Raw genomic sequence first — 21254 nt, 5'->3', positions numbered from 1 at the left:
AAAAAAAAAACCCAATGCTCAGATATGTTAAATATTATATACTAAATATGTTGTGTGGGTATTTAGATCACAGCAGCACTGGAGCTCAGGACTTCAAACTTCCCTCTGGTGCAACTCCATCACCATTACCAAGGGCAATGTGAGTAACAAAATATCACTGCTTCTCTTTCATTGTTAATTGCTGGATTTATTAATAACTAAATCCTGCTCTTACTGGAGGCAGCCATCAAAGCAAGAGTTGTCTGTCCATGAACCATGAGTCCAGAGCAAGAGGCATCCTGCCCTGGCAAGAACAAGGTGGGATTGCTGGTTGCAGGCCACTCTACTATTTCTCCAAGCTGGGGCAGTTTGCATACTGGAATTGTTTCCAATTACTATATGCTGCTGCTGACAGAAAACCTTCTGGCCAGCTTGAGACAATCAAATGCTGCAGTGATGAGATCTTCAGCAATACCTGTGCATGTATAAAGTCATGCTCCTTTTCTTACAAAACTACCCTCCCACTAGCCATGAGCTGGTTCTTTGCAGGACATAGCTTTCTCACACATCTTGGTATGGTTCCCACCACTATCTTTGAAACCTATATTAAATGCAACACAGCCTCTGCCCCTTTTTCTCTATTACATCAGCCCAAGGAAGGGCAGGATTCAACCCAAAATCCCACCTCTGTCAATAATATTATGAGTAACAGTTAACTATATACTTGATTGTTCAATGCACTGCATGTGTCTTTTAAATAACCACTTACTTTTTCAATCCTCAGAAAGAAGACACCCAATCCAGTAAAACCACCAGTAAGTAGAATTTGTGTTTTCATAATGATACTGTACAGTATCCCACCTGTGATTATTAATATGCTTGTAAAACTGAACTTTGTATAAATACAGTTTCCTTAATGGGAAGTAAGGAAAGAATTAAGAGTATTTTTGTCCCTTGATTAATTAACATTAATAGGAGTTACATACAGAATTGGAGAGAGGAAGATACACTCAAGAGTCTGTTACCACAAGAATGGCAGAAAATCCTCTGGCCTGCCACAGAGACTATTCTAACCATTAAAAAATGTTTTGGGGTCATCATGAAGGCTTTAATATATAAAATATGTGGAAGCAAGAAGGTGGAAATCATTTATAATAGCATATATGCAATTAAAGGGAGTCACAAGGGCTTGGCTATGGAATGTATATTAACTCAGCAGCAAAGGGAAAAAACACATGTGCATTCCTGAAAACTAATTTAGATTAAATACACCTGGGGTAGTTTTTTCCCCCCCAGAGAGTTATCAGCATATGAATTCTCTTCCCTAGGAGATAGTGGTAGAATACACATTAGTGTTAGTGGGACTCAAGAAAACAAATAAGAATTATTTGGAACCATGTTCTGCCCTCAGATTGCATCCAGAAATTCCCAGTGATGTGTGTAGGAGTTTCCCCTAGGGAATGAGAATAAAATATCATCCTAGAACAAGAGTCATATCTCAAGGTAAAAATGGGCTTTTACCTTGTCTCCCTTGCTCATAAACAGGTTTGGAGTCTTTCCAAGTTTATGTTGCAAAATCTATCTGATCATATTTACACAATCATCCAGCTGAATTCCTTGTATGAGAAGGCAATGCCCTTATTTCCCCAACCAAAACATCCCTGTCAATTTCAAGTGTACATAACAAGTGGAAAAATCTTTTCTTCAAACTAAACACACACACCCTTTTGCCAACATGTTATATTGCTTTTCATGACTATTTACTGTTGCAACATTGCTAAAGAATGGGATACTGTTAAATTAATCATATTTTAAGCAAGTTCCTATACCTACCAACAACTGGGATTATTAAAACTGGAAAAAAAATTTAAAAAGTTCATTTTCAACTCTCTTATTCTGCACTTAGTTCTTATATTTCTTCCAGCTTGGACAATGAACGTTGCAAAATTTAGCTTGCAAATATTACACAGGAGCATTGGTTTAAAAATGTGAACACTATTTTTATAATAAATATATTGTATGGAAACATTTCTATTGCGCTTAAGCTTTTGGAAAACCCTCTTAACAAAAATCTAAATTTTGATCCAAAATTTAAGTGGATAGTTCTTTACCACGTTAAAAGGATGCTAAGTCTACATTGTGTAGCATGTTTAAGATGCAAACAGAAAACCAATAACCTCTTAATCTAACTTTTGTATGCTATTATTTTATAATGATTGTTTAGGAGTTCATGCATGTTTTGAGCTCTATAATATACATGTAATTGTTCTCCACTACAGGTATCGGGGGCTTTTGTATAATACTGAAACAAAGATACTCTATAGCAATGTCTATTTTACAAAATATTAACTGGATGTCATTGAAGTATACAAATGTTTTGATTGACATTTGTTTTATTGTAGAAACCAAGTTTACACCACAAAGAGAATTTAAATGTTACTGAAGGTAAATTATTTCTGTTACACTGAAAAAAGTTCATGTTCACAAGAATTGAACTTTTGCTTTTTAGTGATTTAGAACCTGAATCAGCCCCCGTTACGTGCATTGAGTAGCATTTTTCTCTGCAAGCAGTCCCATTGAAATCAGTGGGGCTGTAGGCAGAGTAATAGACTGATCAGAGGGTGAAATTCACACCACAAGAGAGCCATTTGGAGGACGTAACCAGGCCCCGGGGGCAGAGGAGAATGCCACCGAAAGTGAGTAAGGGTGGAAGAATCTGGCCCTCCTGGTTTCACTTTTTCATTTGCTATTGTTATTAGTTAAACGTCCTGTGCTTTAATTCACTAGCATTAAGGGGAAATATCACACCACTCATTTGTAAACAGTCCCCATTTAAATCAATAGGGATTGAAAATCTGAAAATCTGTGGTAAAAATATGGCCCAGTGTGCCTGAGCATTTCACTTATGGAAAAGGCACAGTAAAAATAACATTTATTCTACAAATTTAAAAAATGAATTAAAGTTGTCATCTCTCACTTGGGGTGATTATTTTTAAAGCTAATCCTGAATCTACAACTTTTTCCATATTACAGAGAAACCTATAGCAGCTGAACGGCGACGAGGTCCCAGCCAAGAGATCCCACTTCCACCCCTACCAACGACAGCCCAAAAGTAAAAGCTACTTTCATTTCCTTTCTTAGAGCTATAGACACTAGACTCACTACTAAGTTTGAACAAAATGATGTGAGAGATTCAGGAGGAAGCATTCTTCCCTTTTAAAGTTCTATTTCATGAGACTTTTACTTCAGTCTTCAACCTCATGAGGGAACATATACATCACAACATACTCTCGGTTATTGCTTTCTTCCAAACACATGTTCAGTTATTCAGACGTAGGTGTTAAGTAGACATCCTCATACCTTTCAATAATCTCTAAATATTTATTTCAGGCCATTATTTCAAAAGCTACCAGCCCTACCAAGTAAGTACAATTTATCTTTTAAGTAAGTCTGGGTTTATTTCAGTTGCCACATATATATTCATTGGATTCTGAATATGTTGGTCTCTGTAACACATACAAGAATGAGATTAAAATACTCAGCTGGTTGTATGGTATTAACTTAATTAGTACAATTATGCAAGACCAGTGGGACTTACTGGGAAAGTCAATGGGAGTTGGGCACCTAATTCCCCTTTGTGCCTCTGAAAGTCAAAACCTAAGCCAGTTTGGGCTAAATTCTATAAAATTCCATCTGGCTTCCATACCACACAAGACCCCCCAAATAGAAAAATTTTCTGGGCTGGTTCAGTTTGCAACTTGGAAGCCAGATGAAGTTTTTATTGAATCCAGCCATTTGTTCTCGCATTACAGAAAAAAATGTAATACTTTCATTATGACTAATGCTTAAGTTCTGCTGTAAATAATACTTTTAAGAGGCAGTTGGAAATATTTCAGTTTACAGTTTCAAATGTAGGGCAAGATTTCCTATATGCAGTTCATTATTTTTACACAGATAGAAATGTAAATTAGATAAAATGATAATATATACCAGAAAGATTTCAGCATTTCCATTATATGGTTATAAATTATCCAGAGAATTTTAATAGGCTGCAGAATTTAGTTTTATGAAGATATTGGTCACTCTCTTAAAGTGGGATGGATTTTTCTCCTTATTCCTTTAGCCAACAGAGTTATGACAATCCACAGCATTATTGTTTCCTCCTACCTCTGCCCCCAACAAAATAATAGGAATAGTTACACTGGACACTTACACATGTTACACCTTGTTCTTCCCAGAACCGCCAGACATGGCAAACCGCACAACGGGCACTCTTCCACGCAGCAGCATTTCAGCTAGTTTGGAGACTACAGATCAGGTATGAAATTAGCTCAGGGTAAAAAGAGACACATGAGGAAGCATGGGCCATCAGGCTCTGTTGTAAGAGGAGTCTTACAGAGAGACCCCTGGCTGTCTGATCCTATACTTCTTCATACCACCTACTCTCCAAGAAAGCATAATCCTGTGCTGAGGGTGCTTGTGGTCCATTTCCTTCCTTATAACAACAACTTTGGCCCTATCTACAGTGAAATCTTTTGTCATTGTATGAGTCATCTAGTTGCCCAGTTCCAGCCCAAAATAGGTGGAGAACACAGGGTGTTAAAGCCATGCTAAACTGTAGAATTATGATTAGATATAGTTATACAAAACCTAGGCAGGAAAAGTTTTCTTGCTCAATGTAAACAGGAACTGAAAAGCAGCTGAGTCAAACTTCTGTTTCAGGTCTTCACTTTGCATCAATCCCATAGCGAGTAAACAGAAAATGCCTTGTTGGTATATTTTGCCCAGTCCTGGGTGCAGATAGATATAGAGTGCACTTAACTGCCCTTTTCCTTTTTGTATTTCATAGCTGAACTCAGCGGCTCACTAGCCTTTCTGAAAGTATGTATCCACATGGTTAGTCCAAAGCAGTGCAAACCGTCTGCAGTTGTGTCAGTGGATAAATAATGAGAGATCCCAGAATACACTAGTAGGAACACACACGCACACCCTTGTGAACCATGCTAGGTAGAGATACTCCAACCTTGTTGGAGCATGAGTCTGCCAGAGATAGTACAACACAGAAACACAGGAATGCACAAGACAGTCATATTTAAAAACATTCCCGTTTAATGCAGTTTGGTTCGTCAGCGGAGATGGGATCTAAGAGACTAAGTGAGAGGCCACTGGTTGCCCACACCCTTCTCTGTGAAAACTACGATCCTTCCACCTGACAAATAATCTTAGTCCTTCCCTATCAGCCTTGTGCCCTGCTGCTCCCTAAAACAGATTTCCCTTCACTATAAGCCCCTTTTGGAATTAGTGCCAAGTTATCTTTGTGAATAACTGGAAAACTTTTTTTTATTTTGTATTTCAACATAACAGGTTTGAAAAAAAATCTAAGAAAATATGGCTACTTTTATTTCAATATGTCCCCTTCCGTCTCCATTGGGAAGATGGCAGAAGACAAAATGCAGGAAGCAGTCCTGTCTAGTAATCACAAACAAGGTAGAAATAGTTCTGTTGACGGCCTAACAAAGGCTCTATTATTGCAGACCCAGTAACACTAAATGTTCTAAAGGCTGATATGACAAAGATAATACAGCAGCAAGGAACACATAGAACTTCCAATTGTGGAACAATTTTAACATTCTGTCATAGTGGATATTGTGAAAAATCTTTTTTCATAAAAATAATCCAGCAGACACAAAAGCAAACAGCTTGTAACAATTATATTTGGAGCTTTTAATATAGCAGATATGGGCAAAACCAGAAGATTGACTGACTAAAAGATCAATTTCACTAGAAAAAGTGAAACATGGCTGATGAAATTAATGATATTTTTTCCAAAATTATAATGTACACTGGTATTGTCATTTGCTGCAGCAAACTGTACAGCACAGGTGCTCTTTAATTTGTTTGGTTCACGAAGGCAACACCTTCATGAATTGGTTGACTTTCACTGCACAGCTGGCATGAGCTCTCTGTTCCGCTAGGTGATTCCCAACAGTTTATGTGACAGGAAGAAGGAAGGTTTCAGGGAGAAGCTGTATTTGTCTATTCTATATAGGTTCTTATACCACGCTAATCACCATTGTATGAGCGCATTCCAGATTTGCCATTGCTCCCCCTGCTCCATTACAGTTAACATAACAGTTCCAGTCACACTGTATTGTTTGAAGGACTCTTGGACCCCTGGCACTATAAAGAGGAGAGGGGTGGGTTGTTGTTAAAACTTCCTGTGAAAGCAACAACTTTATTGTAATGCAATTATGATGATGTATGAAAATAAAGTGACATACTCTTCCCCTCAAGAAAACGTGACATCATATGTACACTCATGGAACCCAGAAATGATTAAGGTTAAATTTAAAATGGAGACAGGGTATATTCTAGCAAATTCAGTAAAGATATTAATAGTCTTATGAGGAGGTTGTATGCAGACACCTGCAGAACAGCACTAACTATACAATGATCATTTAGTACGACAATTGCAGCTATTCGCAGTAATAATTGCTAACTTAGCAGCCACTTGACATACAACCTATAAACTCACAAGTCTGCATACACACCCTTAAAGGGAAAAGGCCCCGACCATTCTCCCACTTTATTTTTTTATGAAAATCCAATAGGAAGGAATAAAAAAAAACCCTCTTGGGATTGTGTGATGGGAGAGCTACAGGAAGTACAGTGAAAATGTTAAGATTTGCTAGGCTTACCTGCACCTTCCCTTACTTCATTCTGAACAACTCCATATGCCTAACATTGAATGCTTTCAGAGCCAGTGGCAATCGGGAGTCCAGTAAATCATTACAAGCTTATATCCAGATTCTGTCATCCCATATTTCATTTTTGATTCTGCTCACACATACAACTGATGTCTTGCAAATATACTTGCACTCCTGCATTAACCTCTTTTATGGTGCCCATGGTAATGACATTTATATCAAAATGATGGATGCATTATAAGAAGTTAGATGGATTAGAATTATCATCTATAAAGAAAGGCAGCCAATAATAATTGTTACTTCCGGGGGAGAGAGAAATGACTATTTTAGACGACATATTTGGAGGCAGAAATTCCCAGCCAACAGTTAGTACAAGCAACCCTTAAAGATAACAACTCATTATCAAAAGGAAGCTTCACTCTGGAAACACCCTACCACAAAGAATTGAGTAACAATCTCTCCTTTTAAAAAGAGAGAGAGAGAGAGAGAGAGAATAAAGATTCACTTCCCCAAAATCAGGAGCAGTTAGGGAGAAAGTATTTTGACTGTAGTATTTAGGCCAGCCCTCTTTCTTTCTTTTCTTCCAGGGACATGTGGGGGAAGGTCAAAGATAGCAGAGAAGTGCTGAGAGTCAAGGATGTACTGAGCTCTCTCTTTCAGTCTATGTACTAGCTCTATAAGAAACTTTAGCTCACTTCAACCATACTTTGACTGTAAGCTCCCGTATATATGAAGAGGCCCTGTTTTATTTCTGTTGTCTTTGCTGCTACACCTTAGTACCCTGATTCAGTCCTTTACAGACAGAGGCTGCCTTGAAGGTTTCAGATCTTTTCAGAGGTCCTAGTTTTAGTTTGTTTTACTTTTTACCTGGTTTTAATTAAATGATTGAAACCTTTAATGCCAATGCTATTCAGACCCATACAGTCTGGGGTTACTGAAATCCTGGTTATTTCCCCCACTCATGACTCTTCCCTTGGGACAGTACTCCTTTGTTTAATAAAATGCATATTTCTAGTGAAGGGTCAGTGGGTCTGGTGGACCCTTGCATCCCAGTCCAGCTGTGTGTGTGTGTGTGTGTTATGTACAGCAGATCATCATATGATAAAATAAAATAAAGCACATTTTAAAAACATTACAATAATTCCCCTTCCTGCACAATAAGTACCACTGTTCCCTAACTGCAAGAATAAATGTAATCTCCCCTCTAAATTACACGAAAATAAATCTGAGCAAAAATATGTGCTTCCAGATATGCAATTAGGGTAATTTTTCATAAAGCACCTGAGTGACTTAGGAGCCTAGATGACCAAGTAATTTTGGAAAATGGAAATCCGATTATTTTGAAATTTTTACCCTTACCATTTTTCTATTCAGAAGATCCCAACTTTTAATGATAACACACTGCCCTTATAAACTGAGATTTCAAACCATTTCACAGATATTAATTAAGTAAACCTCACAACACTCCAGGAATTAGAAATGTATTGTACCCATTTATAGCTGGGAGAACTAATGCACCAGAGAGGTTTAATGACTTGCCTAAGATTACATGGCCAAGTCAACGGCAGTTCCAGGGCCTTACCCTAGGAACTGTGATTCCTGTGGAAGGATTCTTTCAATAAATAATCAAAAGCTATCAGTACTCACCGGGGAGGGCAGCTTGTTCAATACACAGTCCTGCTGTGTGAGAAATGTTTGGAGGTATAAGAGCAGCCATCACTCCTAGCATCTAGGAGTATCCACTGGATGACAGAATCCAACTGGAGTGGAAGAAAAGAAATGGGGAGTGTGTAGTTTGCAGGATGCTTTTATAACCAGTTTTGAAAACATTGTCAGTTTGGAGGAGAATGTCCATCCTCAGATGTAGTACGAATAGAATTAATGGCTGCTGCTTTGAGGAGCATGGGAAATTGATAGAGCAAAGGGCAGATGAGAATAAAGTTTCCACCCCTATAAGCTAAATTTACTGTTACCTCTTTTTGACTGAGCATCTAGTGAAAAGATGGGTCCCTGCAGATTGTTTCAGCTGGGAGGAGAAAGTGAAGTTGGAGTCTGGTATCTTTGATGCAATCTTATTTACAGAAAACATACAAAATTCTATTTCCCCAAACATGGGAGGAACCCCATAACAGGAGACAGTGTCCTCACTCACAGCACTAAAAACTTTCTCTCTAGGTTTTTGCAGGGTAATGCTCCCAGGTGCTTGCTCAGGCTGTCTCTGTCTCACTCACTCTCTGTCCTGCTTCTCTATTCACTCATACGCTCTCTGTCTCTCCCCCCCACCTCTCTGGTTACGTCTACATTACAAGCAAGGGGTGTGATTCCCAGCTTGCATACACATACTCTGAGAAGCTATCATCGAGCTAACACACGTATAAATGGTAGTGTATCTGCAATAGCACATGTCAAGTACAAACCTATCTGAACCCCATGGGTATGTACTTGGCATGGCTAAGCTTTGCCACTGCTGCAGCCCATGTTACCGCAGCTCCGCCACTGTTTATACTTGTGCTCAGTCTCATTGAGCTAGTGAGTATGTTACATGAGCTGGGATTCACACACCTAGTTCATAGTGAGACATAGCCTTACACACCCACACCCAAAGACAATAACCTATGGAGCCTTCTACCCACATGGTCAAAATGACTGAGTAGGTTCATATACCCTTGGTCTTAGGGCATATCTACACTTACAAAATTAAGTTGACCTAATTTATGTCAGCATAAGGTGCCGCACTAATCACATCACTTGTGTGTGTCAACACTTTGCTTCTAGTGTCAGCAGTGCGCATCCTCACCAGGAACACTTGTACTGTCAGCATGAGGCATTGTCAGATAGCTTCTGAAAGCCAGTAACAGTCAGTCAATGTAACCAATGCAGTGGCTATACGGATACTGCCTCAACCTAATTACATCGACATTGATTCTATGCCCCTACTGGAGGTGGAGTCAAGTTATTAAGTCAGCATAGCAGAGCAGTTACATCAGTGGGAGTTAAAATTTAGTGTAGACACTTGCCAGGCAGCTTACTTCAACCTATGTGTTGACCTAACTCTGTAGTGTAGACCAGACATCATGTTGGGCTGCCTAGCTGTCTCTCTCACCTATCTTAAATGAGGGGTGGAGGTCACTACAGTTTAAATGGGGTTTAACCCAACCCACGATGATATATTCAGAACTGAGAACAACCTTAGGTAGGGTGGAGTCACCATGTTATACAACTTGCTTGATTTAGATAGTGTAAAAGAAACCTGGCATCCTGTGGACAACACCCACTACAACACACAAAAGTATATGCTAAATCAATCAGCAGAAAATGACATTTAATTATAAATAGTGAAAATGACTCAAGTCTCTTTCTTAGTCGTCCTCTTTCCACTGGAACAGTCTTCTGCCGTACAAGTGCCAACTATCCTCCATCTCCACATGGATACCTCTCCTTAAGATCTCCTCTCTTAGCATTCACTGACTGGTTTCAACTCATCCTTCATTTGAACTGAATCTGTCCAGTTAAGACTGAGCTCTTGACAGAGGCCTGTCTTAACTATGTGTTTTCTAAAGTGCTCTGCACACTTATGGTTCTCTATAATCATCATCATTTGGCAATGGATACACTACAATATGTGTTCATCTTTTATTACCCCTATCTTATAGCTGTGAAGTACACAATATCCAATGAAAAAACTATCATTATATTTTGCTGTAAGTTACAGAAGAAAACCAGGGCTTTTCCACTACATTGACAAAGGTCTCCATCTTTCTCACAGGATGCTGGTGTTCATGATAAAGCATGGTATGCAGCTTATTGTGATCGAAAAACTGCAGAAGATGCATTACACAAATCAAATAAGGTAAAGCAGGGAGTTAACATTTGCGCTATGCCTCTTTTAAGAACATTTTAGACATGTGGAATGGGGAATACAACTTGAATTGTTCCCAGACAGTTTGGGCCCCACCCTGAACAGGTTACAGTAGTGTTGGCTGAAGTGTGTCTACACAATTCAGATTTCGGTGAAATGGTGGTCTCTAAAGTCAATTAAAGTTGTACCTGTGTAACTCAGTACAGATTTTTGGCCCACTGGAGGTAATAGTTTATTGTAGCAGCCAGAGATGGAAAAAATCTATCAACTCAAATAAATCCCTTACCAGGGCAAGAAACAGGCCACAGATACTAAACAAGCTCCATCACTGCCCACTGTCTCATACTCAAATGCTGATATCTGTAAAAATTGGTCCTACCACTTTATTTCAAAATGATAACTTAACACACACACCCCTGAGCCCTCTGACCTGGACTTTAGACTTTGTCTGAACTTCCTGACTGAGACTAGATCAGCCTGCAGAAAGCTCTAATGCCACAGGGAGCATCACACTTAGAGCAGCACCCTATGTGCCAGGCAAAGGCCCAGGCTTTCTTTCCCCCAACAAACATTTCTTTTTTATGGCTCCACCACATGGGATAGAGGGACAAAAGAGTGGGGTAATCTTTAGGATAGGATATCACTGGCTAGGAAGCATTAGGGTAACCCCAACAGCTGCTCTCAGTGTTCGTTTGCTGCTTCTGTAAAGCTGTTGAGAGCATGTCATCTGCTCAGGTTCTCTCTCCTTCCTGCCACTGGTGGAAGCTTGTACAGTCTTCACTTCCTAATGTCCTGTTATCCCCAGGAAGCTGTTACTGCCTGCTCATTTCTTCCTATCCTTTTTCTAGCTGAGAGGGAACTTGCAGCCGCAGCCATTGGGTCTTGGGACAGCAGAGGATGCTGCTAAATGACACCTGTATAAGCTAATATTGGGGGGGAAGTGCCCCCATTTCTCCCAGTGAATTTTTTCCCATCAATGATATTAATTTAAAGGAGGAAAGGATTTGATGTTAATATTGATACATCCTCAATGATTGCAACAAATTAAACTAATAAAATATTATTGCATTTCCTTTTCTTGATATAGGATGGATCTTTTCTGATAAGGAAGAGTTCTGGTCAGGATTCAAAGCAGCCGTACACACTAGTTGTGTTTTACAACAAAAAAGTGTATAATATTCCTGTACGATTTATTGAATCAACTAAACGATATGCACTGGGCAGAGAAAAAACTGGCGAGGAGGTGAGTGATTTTTCCTTTTTCAGTTTTATGCCCTAATAAGTAAAAATGATGGGGTCTATTTTAATTACATTGTTAGGGAGTAAATCTACATTCACCAAGATAAAAATATACCTCATCAAATAATTGATTTATCCTTCAGACTGAAAAAATCTAACAAAACAAATATAAAATAAGGTACTTTAAATCAGTGGCTCTCAACCTTCCAGACTACCATACCCCTTTCAGGAGTCTGATTTGTCCTGTGTACCTCCTAAATTTCACCTCACTTAAAAACTACTTACTTACACAATCAGACGACATACAAATTCAAAAGTGTTACAGCACACTATTATTGAAAAAAATTGCTTGCTTTCTCATTTTTACCATATAATTATAAAATAAATCAACTGGAACATAGTGTACTTACATTTCAGTGTATAGTATATAAAGCAGTAGAAACAAGTCATTGTCTGTCAGAAATTTTAGTTAGTACTGACTTTGCTAGTGCTTTTTATGTAGCCTGTTGTAAAACTAGGCAAATATCTAGATGAGTTGATATACCCACTGGAAGACCTCTGTGTACCCCCAGGGGTACATGTACCCCTGATTGAGAACCACTGCTTTATATCCACCTCAGAAGTATAACTTAGGTTACTGCAAATTGGAACTTTAAAGTCACAGATTAGTTTAAAATATACAAATATTTTTTATCATATCATGCCATCAGGATCGGACCTTCAGTTACTAAGTGTAAATTTTCCATACTTTCTTGAAAACCAATCTTCTAACCATCCTTCATGCAACAGCTCCCATTGAACTCAATGGGATGTTTGAAAAAAGAACAGTTACATTTAAATACTTAGGGATAAAGTTAGTCAGAACCACTCCCTCTGTCTCCCCACCACTTACCAAGAAAGAGAGTTGATATCTTGGGTTGCATTTGCACAAATGTTAAAACTCTTCTGGAGTGTAATCATAGAACTGGAAGGGACCTTGAGAGGTCATCTAGTCCAGTCCCTTGCACTTGTGACAGGACTAATTATCTAGACCATCCCTGACAGGTGTTTGTCTAACCTGCTCTTAAAAATCTCCAATTTCCACAACCTCCCTAGGCAATGTATTCCAATGCTTATCCACCCTGACAATAAGGAATTTTTTCTTAATATCCAACCTAAACCTCCCTTGCTGCAATTTAAGCCCGTTGCTTCTTGTCCTATCCTCAGAGGTTAAAAAAAATAGTTTTTCCTTCCTCCTTCTTGTAACAACCTATTACATACTTGAAAAGTGTTATGTCCCCTCTCAGTCTTCTCTTTTCCAGACTAAACAAACCCCATTTTTCAATCTTCCCTCATAGGTCATGTTTTCTAGACCTTTAATCATTTTGTTGCTCTTCTCTGGACTCTATCCAATTTGTCCACATCCTTCCTGAAATGTGGTGCCCAGAACTGGACACAATACTCCAGTTGAGGCATAATCAGCATGGAGTAGAGTGGAAGAATTACTTTTCAAGTCTTGCTTACAACACCCCTGCGGGAGGGGGTTGAGAGCTCTGGCTGCGGGTGTGGGTTCAGGGGTAGGGCCAGAAATGAGGAGTTCGGGGTACGGGAGGGGGCTCTGGGCTGAGGCAGTGTGCAGTGGGATGCGGGCTCCAGCTGGGGGTGCAGGCTCTGGGGTGGGGCTGGGGATGAGGTGTTTGGGATATAGGAAGGTGCTCCGGGCTGGGACAGAGGGGTTCAGAGAGTGGAGTGGGAGGGGCGAGGGCTCCGGCTGGGGGTGCAGGACTCCAGGCTGGGACTAAAGGGTTCGGAGGGTGGGAGGGGGATCAGGGCTGAGGCAGGAGGTTGGGATATGGGAGGGTGGCTCAGGGGTGTAGGCTCGGGGCAACGCTTACCTCAAGTAGCTCCCAGGAGCAGCAGCATGTCCCCCCTCTGGCTCCTACGCGGAGGTATGGCCAGACGGCTCTGCTGTGCGCTGTCCCATCCGCAGATGCCGCCCCTGGAGATCCCATTGGCCATGGTTCCCGGTCAATGGGAGCTGCATGGGCAGTATGCGGAGGCTTGGGGCAGGGTCAGCATGCAGAGCGGAGCCTCCTGGCTGCCCCATGCGTAGGAGCCAGAGGATGGATATGCTGCTGCTCCTGGGAGCCACACGGAGTGGCTCCCAATCCTGCTCCCTGGCTGGAGTGACAGAGCAGGGCGAGCCCCAGACCTCATTCCCCAGCAGGAGCTCGAGGGCCGGATTAAAACAGCTGGCGGGCCGGATGTGGCCCACAGTTTGCCCACCCCTGTGCTAATACATCCCAGAATGATGTTCGCTTTTTTTTGCAACAGCGTTACATTGTTGACTCGTATTTAGCTTGTGGTCCACTATGACCAGCAGATCCCTTTCTGCAGTACTCCTTCCTAGGCAGTCATTTCCCATTTTGTATGTGTGTAACTGATTGTTCCTTCCTAAATGGAGTACTTTGCATTTGTCCTTATTGAATTTCATCCTATTTACTTCAGACCATTTCTCCAGTTTGTCCAGATCATTCTGAATTTTAATCCTATCCTCCAAAGCACTTCCAACCCCTCCCAGCTTGGTATCATCTGCAAACTTTATAAATGTACTCTGTATGCCACTACCTAAATAATTGATGAAGATACTGAACAGAACCAGACCCAGACCTGATCCCTGTGGGACCCCACTGTGTCAACGTTATGCTATTTCTAAAGCAGTGTGGAGATTTGGAGGCTCAAATACCATTGCCAATTGGACATTGTCACAGGGTAAAAGGGCCTTCTGAGGGAATGAGGCTTAGCCCCACCTGAGCTTCATTATCTGCCTCCCAGGGGATGGGTTTCAGGGCAGAAATGAGGCAATAGCCTGAAGACCACCTGTTCTTCAGATAAAAGGCCAGCAAGGAGGTCAGGGAGACCTATGGGAGACCCTAAATCAGGGGAAAGGGGCCAACCAGCAACACCTGCTTTATGTGTTTGATTTATGTTGGACTGTTGCTTTTGAGAAATAAACCAAACCTCGAAAAAAGGGAATGAAATTTTACTACTGTTTGGAGCTTTACTTGACACACTGGCTAGTGAGTTGGCTCCTGCCACCAGCTTCCAGATCACCTAGATCATCACCTTTGAATAGCTCAGCCTTAGTGGCCTGTCCCAAAACCTTCTTCCTAAAATGAGCTATAGGAAAACCAAACTATTCCATGATTGGTGCAAATATCTCACCAAAACATAAATATCAATACCACATATTTGTTCTAATTTGTCTATCCTACTGCCTTCTTCTACTGTTAGAGGATACAAAGTACACAGTGAAGGCAACATACTTAGTCACAGGGGGAAGGGAGACACACCTATTTGATCACATGATCTCAGAAGATCCTGTAGTTCCAAAGATGACAGTGGCACAGAGAAAGAGAAGATGAGGTAGTGATTCTTGTGATTTTCATTTTGTTAGAAGTCTCATCGATTATTTGGCTAACTGATTTCTGTTTTCTCAATCCAGCGCTTCACAAGTGTTGCTGAAATAATAGAGAATCATCAGCATACACCCCTCGTTTTAATAGACAACCACAGCAACACAAAAGATTCCACCAAACTGAAACATATTGTTAGAGTTTCATAATTACACTGAACTGTAACAAGATTTTTATACATATTTTTCCAACTTCCCAAAGTTTCTGGATCAAGTATCTTAAACAAAAAAAAAAAAAAAGTTTAAAAAAACACCCTAAGGATACTAACTAGAAGAATATTATTTGAAAACTTCCACTTAACAATAAGAAATGCAGATCAGAAGAACTTCAAGTCTACACCATTTTATCAGAAAATCTGAAGGAGTAATTTTTAATGCCGTTACCAAATAAGGTAGAAGTTATTTGTTTGTGGCTTCACCAGTCCTAATGTGGTAATTCCAAACTCATGCCAATAAAAGCTATACACCACAGCCCTTTCATCTATTGTTCTCTATTTTAAAGATGCATTTTCTGTAGAACATTCTCAATTCAGAAGTGAAGGAAATAAATACCCACTTAGTGAAATATGCCTATTCAATATGTTCAAAGAACTAAATCTACTACAGATTGCTGTTTTCAATAAAGTAATTCCTTTGCAAGATCCAGAGCTCTTGAAAGTAGAATGACTATAACTAAGAAATGGACCACTGTGTGCAACCAGGCAAGGATAGTATTTTGCACCATGTCTGGCTATACTCCAACTGTTTGATTCATGAGGTTTTTTTGGTTGTATTTTTAATGTGCAAATAAAATGTAAAAATACTGTAAAATGAATAATGTACAGTATTATTACTGGTTAACATTTACTGTTGTGCTTCTAACTGCTGTCAGAGTACTTTATTATAGCTTGTGTTTATTTTAGTGTGACTATTATCTTTGCATGAGCTGCTTCACACATTCTATTGTTACAACAAATATCAATGTACAGTTTGCTCATATGCCTGTATTTTTTCTCCCATGTATATTTTTGGCTAGACAGTTTTCTTAAATGCCTGTCTGCAAATTGTTACCTGTAGGACTTAGAGCTTAATGTGGAACACCAGATTCCTTCAATGCTAAATATTACTTAAACACTACATTCTTGGGCAATCAAGAGGGAACTTGAGGCAGGATGACTACAGCGCCATGCTACAGGCTGGCATGTTCCAGGATCACCACCTGTACAGTTCCAGCATCTGCCACTAGTAGATACAAGAGACAAAGTCGGTGAGGTAATATCTTTTATTGGACCAACTTCTTTAGATGAAAGGTACAAGCTTCCAAGCTACACAGAGCTCTTCTTCAGGTCTGGAAAAGATAATCAGTGTCCCAGCTAAATACAAGGTGGGACAGATTATTTTTAGTGTAAGGGATAAACAGCTGTTGCAGAAGATCCTTGAAGATGAAGTGGGCAATTAACACCTCTGCAGTCATAGGACAAAGAAGGTTTAGTGGGTTACAGATTGTTGTAATGAATCATAAAAATCAGTCTCTCTGTTGAGTCCATGATTTTTAGAATCTAGCCAAGTTATGAGTCAAGCTCCCAGTCATGACATGACTAGTAGATATGTCAGCTGTTTTCATCAGATACCAAGTCTAGTGGGTTCTAAATATATTTTAAGTTGTTTTTAGTCTGACATCTGAGGACATAGTAATTATTTGTTCAGATATCTTCCATATTACAATGCAATACAAAAAAAGTACTCCAGTTGACTTTAAGAATAATTAATGCATAGATAAATGTAGAATCAGTGAACAATAATTTTAGGGCTAAAAGTAAGGCTTAATTTTAAGGAAGACAAATGTAGTACTCAACCTGCTTTTAGTTCCACAGCTCAGGGAGGATGCAGAACCATCTCACTTACTTATTCATATTAACGTGCAAGAATTAGAGTACTTGATATCTGTCTGATACTAAAATTGCAGCATAATGACCAAGTAGTGTAATTAATTCCTGCCCGTACTGTTCTTTGAAAGACATGGGAGCTCACATTCTCAAAATCCAAAAGCTGAGACAAAACTACATTCCTTTCTCTCTCTAAAACCACCCCTAGTAGGCAAGTTGTAAAAAGACAGAAAAACTGGGTGCTGATGTCACAACAGCTCTGGAACAAACCAATATCAAAACGTGTTATAGAAGTTGTTTGTTCTACTTTGAAATTATTGGAGAAATTATGTATTGCTATTGTAACAAAGAATACACAATGGGCCAAATTCTAAGCCCACGAAGGTCACTTTGCACATCTGGAATGGCAGGAGCACAGCGCTGTTAATATTTTAGCCCAAAGCATTTAGTTATTCCCCAGATTTTCCTAACCAGAGAAATGCTAACCTCATACCTGTAAACAGTTACCATCCACTCCCAATAAGCATGCAAAGATTTTAATGTCTGTCTCTCTATATACATATACCCACTATATACAAATTACATTACAAGAATGTTAAAGTTACTAAGCACTCAGACGTTCGGAAATGTCAACATTAGGATCCCTGTGCAACCTTAATTTGGCATACTTATGCACATGATATAGTCTTTAATTACATGATCAACTACTATTTTTCCACGCAACCCCTACTTCATTCAGTACATAGGATGGTGTGTGCTCACTTGAGTAGCTATTCAATATTTTGTTTTCTATATATGGCCCCATACCTTATTTATTGCATAATAGTGAAACCTGCTCTGAAAAGAGAATTATTTCCTCACGGGCTTTTCTATGATGCTCATCACTATAGTATCTGATTGTTGTGAAAATAAATGTGAATGCCTCTTGTGTATTCAAAGTGAGCGATGGTATTATCCCCATTTTGCAGATGGGGAACAGAGACAAAGAGATTAAGGTCAAAAGCCTCCAATAATTTTTGGTGCCCAATGTGCAACACCTAGGACCTTATTTTTTAAATATTTATTTATAGCACTTCATATGTTCAAAGCACAGCTCCCCCGATTATAGTTCCTACTGTGAGTGCTCAGCCCTTCTGTAACTCAGACTCCAGGTTATCAAGTCAGATACTCAGAAAACGGTGAACACACCAATAGTGACCACATGTGAAAATCTGGTTTAAGTGACTTGCCCATCATCACAGAGGAACTCTGTGGCAGAGGCAGGGATAGAATCCAGTTCTCCAGAACATCACGCAACTGTCTTAACCATGAGACTGTCTTTTCTCTTCTTGCAATCTTCTACCTCATTCACTACACACCTTCCAAGTTCTGCAACAAATGAAACTGGTCCTACAAACAACAGCCCCCTTTACTACACAACGCTGATTACCCCTAGAGAACTGTACCTCTAACCCACTGAATGAAAATTGGGTCCTGTGGGGGGGAAAAGAAATAGTATGTGCTCATGTAATTAAAGACTTATAATACATATGCAAGCACCAGGGGGGCAAATTAAGGTTGCAGAGGTAACCTTAATTCAGGCATTTTCCAACTTTTAAGTGCTTGACTTTGCAACTTTATTCATGTTCTTTTAACAGAGTTTTTGGGTAATATCCTAGGTTTTTAAGAATGCAAATTGGAAAAAAGAATTCTATCATGTGGCATCATATGGCACCTACATGACTCAAAAGGATTGAAACTTTTAGATCCACAACCCAGAACTCTGCCTTTAAGTTAACAGAGTAAATGATAGCAGCAGTTGCCATCCTCAATATGGACCAAACACTAGAGGGGAAGACACTTTGCCAGTGCATTTCCACAGATTTTTGCTGACAGCAGAGGAATGACTGGAATCTTGAGTTCAATTCCAGGTTCTGGAAGGGAGTGTGCTCTAATTATAGACACAGACCATTCAGCCCCTGTTCCTTCCTCCTCCACCCAAAAAAAAAAAATACACTGATCCCTTCTGCTCCTGTCCCAGTCCCATCTTTGCCCAGCCAGCCTCCTCATCCTAGTCCCAGTCTTCTCAGACATGCTCCCCAAGTACCAATTTTCCTTCCACCCCAGCTCAGTCCCAGTATCCCCACCCATTTCCTTGTGCAGCCAGTCCCAGACTCCAGGGCTCTCATCCAACTTCAGTCTTCCTCCTCCACTTGTTCTCATTTTCCACTGTCCCCATTTCCCCTCCCCGTGCTCCTTGTCCCGTTCTACCCCCACAGTTGCTGCCAGCCTGGTTCTTGTCGCCACTGCAATCAAATGAGACCGTTGCTCTTTCACACTGCCTAGGCACCAGCAGAAATTCCGCTCTTCTGTTCATTCCCTCTGAAGCATCTGGCACCGGTCATTGTCTGAAGACTGGATACTGGGCTAGGTGGACCATTCTTATGTTCTAATTTAGAGCACAGTGAGAATCTCCCAACTCTCAGTTCCTGTGCCTAGTACCACAACTGCCCGCAGCAACCTACATGGAAACTGCTCAGTCCCTGGACTCCAGGCTGGAGCATACTCAGTGGAGACAAAAAATCTTTAATTTTGTTGCTCAGCTTCCAGTATCTATGCAATATGTATGACCAAAGATCTTAAAATTTGGCCAAATTTGGGTAGTGTGACAGGGTCGGGCCAGATGGCTATAGGAAAGTAATAGAAGGCAGATATAAGCCCCAGGCTAAGTAGGTCCCTCTTTCCTGGGTAAGGTAACAGGGAATGTTCCAGAACAATCAGGAACCTTCTGGAGACAATTAAGACAGGCTGATTAGAACACCTGCAGCCAATCAAGAAGCTGCTAGAATCAATTAAGGCAGGCTAATCAGGGCACCTGGGTTCTAAAAAGGAGCTCACTTCAGTTTGTGGCGTGCGTGTGAGAAGCTGGGAGCAAGAGACACTAGGAGCTGAGAGTGAGAACGTGGACTGTTGGAGGACTGAGGCATACAAGCACTATCAGAGTAGTGATACCAGGACACCAGGACGAAGGTCCTATGGTGAGGATAAAGAAGGTATTGGGAGGAGGCCATGGGGAAGTAGCCCAGGGAGTTGTAGCTGTCACACAGCTGTTCCAGGAGGCACTCTAGACAGCTGCATTCCACAGGGCCCTGGGCTGGAACCCGGAGTAGAGGGCGGGACCGGGTTTCCTCCAAATCCTCCCAACTCCTGGTCAGACACAGGAGAAGTCAACCTGGACTGCGAATTCAGAAAAACGGCCAAGCTGAGGGCTGCCGTGAAGCTCCAAGGTGAGCAAATCCACCATTAAGCGCAAGACCCACCAAGGTAGAGCAGTAACTTTGTCACAGTAGTTTTTCCACAAGAGGAGAAAAGGGCACATATCTGACACAAAGATCATGCCATGCCTCTGCCAAATTTCAAATCCCTGCATCCACACATAGAGGCAACAGAGCACAACTAAACTATTTTCCCCAAATCTTGTTCTTGGAAATGGCTGAATCATGGCTGGAACTTTCAAGAACAGCCTGAAGCAGAACACCAGCATGCAAAATTTCATCCCAAACAATTAAAAGTTTGGCAAAATAATAAGCAACTGAAAACAAGGTCTTATGACGGGAAACGTCAGGCAACCTTAACAGCAGGCGACACTACCAACTGCATCTATAATATAAAATGTTAATAAAAAGATTCTGGTGTGTGGTCTATTTATATGATCTTTACTTTGATATTAACAACAAATTCTAAAGTGTTACCAAATTTCATTGATTAAAAAAACATTGGTTTATATGGAAACTGTGTGGCTGCACCCCTTGCCAGTAATTTTCAGAAAGATATTTACACATGCATTTTATGTACCAGTGAAGTACCTCTTAACAGGATCCTTCAGTTGTAACACAAAGATGCATGCTGAATGCTTTAACTCTGAAGAAGCTAATATTTTCGAGACTATCAGCCACAGAATACCTATGAAAAATTTATACAGACAGTATGTGTGTGTATATAGTTCCCCCCCAAAATTAAGACTGTTACAATATTACAACAGTCAATCACTGCATCCATATAATTCTGGATGGTGCAGAAGAATGTGTCAAGGTACAAGTAAATCCTCAAGAGTCTTTTGTAACTGGCTTATTAGTAGTCAGAGATATAAAATTGATAAATCATACTGAGTT

The 21254-nt window shown here is 40.3% G+C and overlaps 1 protein-coding gene across 5 annotated transcripts in view; it reads left to right on the top strand.

Moving 5' to 3' along the window:
* Window positions 1-15506, top strand: part of BLNK (B cell linker) — a 138644-nt gene extending 123138 nt beyond the window's left edge. For all 5 annotated transcript variants that reach the window (XM_074959101.1, XM_074959103.1, XM_074959105.1 and 2 more), the window contains 9 exons: window positions 67-139; window positions 764-794; window positions 2382-2424; window positions 3013-3091; window positions 3370-3401; window positions 4218-4297; window positions 10453-10536; window positions 11633-11788; window positions 15269-15506. In XM_074959101.1, the coding sequence (XP_074815202.1) occupies window positions 67-139; window positions 764-794; window positions 2382-2424; window positions 3013-3091; window positions 3370-3401; window positions 4218-4297; window positions 10453-10536; window positions 11633-11788; window positions 15269-15388 (698 nt within the window). In that variant the 3' untranslated portion in view covers window positions 15389-15506. The remainder of the gene's footprint in view (window positions 1-66; window positions 140-763; window positions 795-2381; window positions 2425-3012; window positions 3092-3369; window positions 3402-4217; window positions 4298-10452; window positions 10537-11632; window positions 11789-15268) is intronic.
* Window positions 15507-21254: the final 5748 nt, after the last annotated feature.

The sequence above is a fragment of the Natator depressus genome, chromosome 7 (assembly GCF_965152275.1).
Source record: "Natator depressus isolate rNatDep1 chromosome 7, rNatDep2.hap1, whole genome shotgun sequence".
NCBI classification, from domain to species: domain Eukaryota; kingdom Metazoa; phylum Chordata; order Testudines; family Cheloniidae; genus Natator; species Natator depressus.
This window is presented reverse-complemented; position numbering and strand designations above follow the sequence as displayed.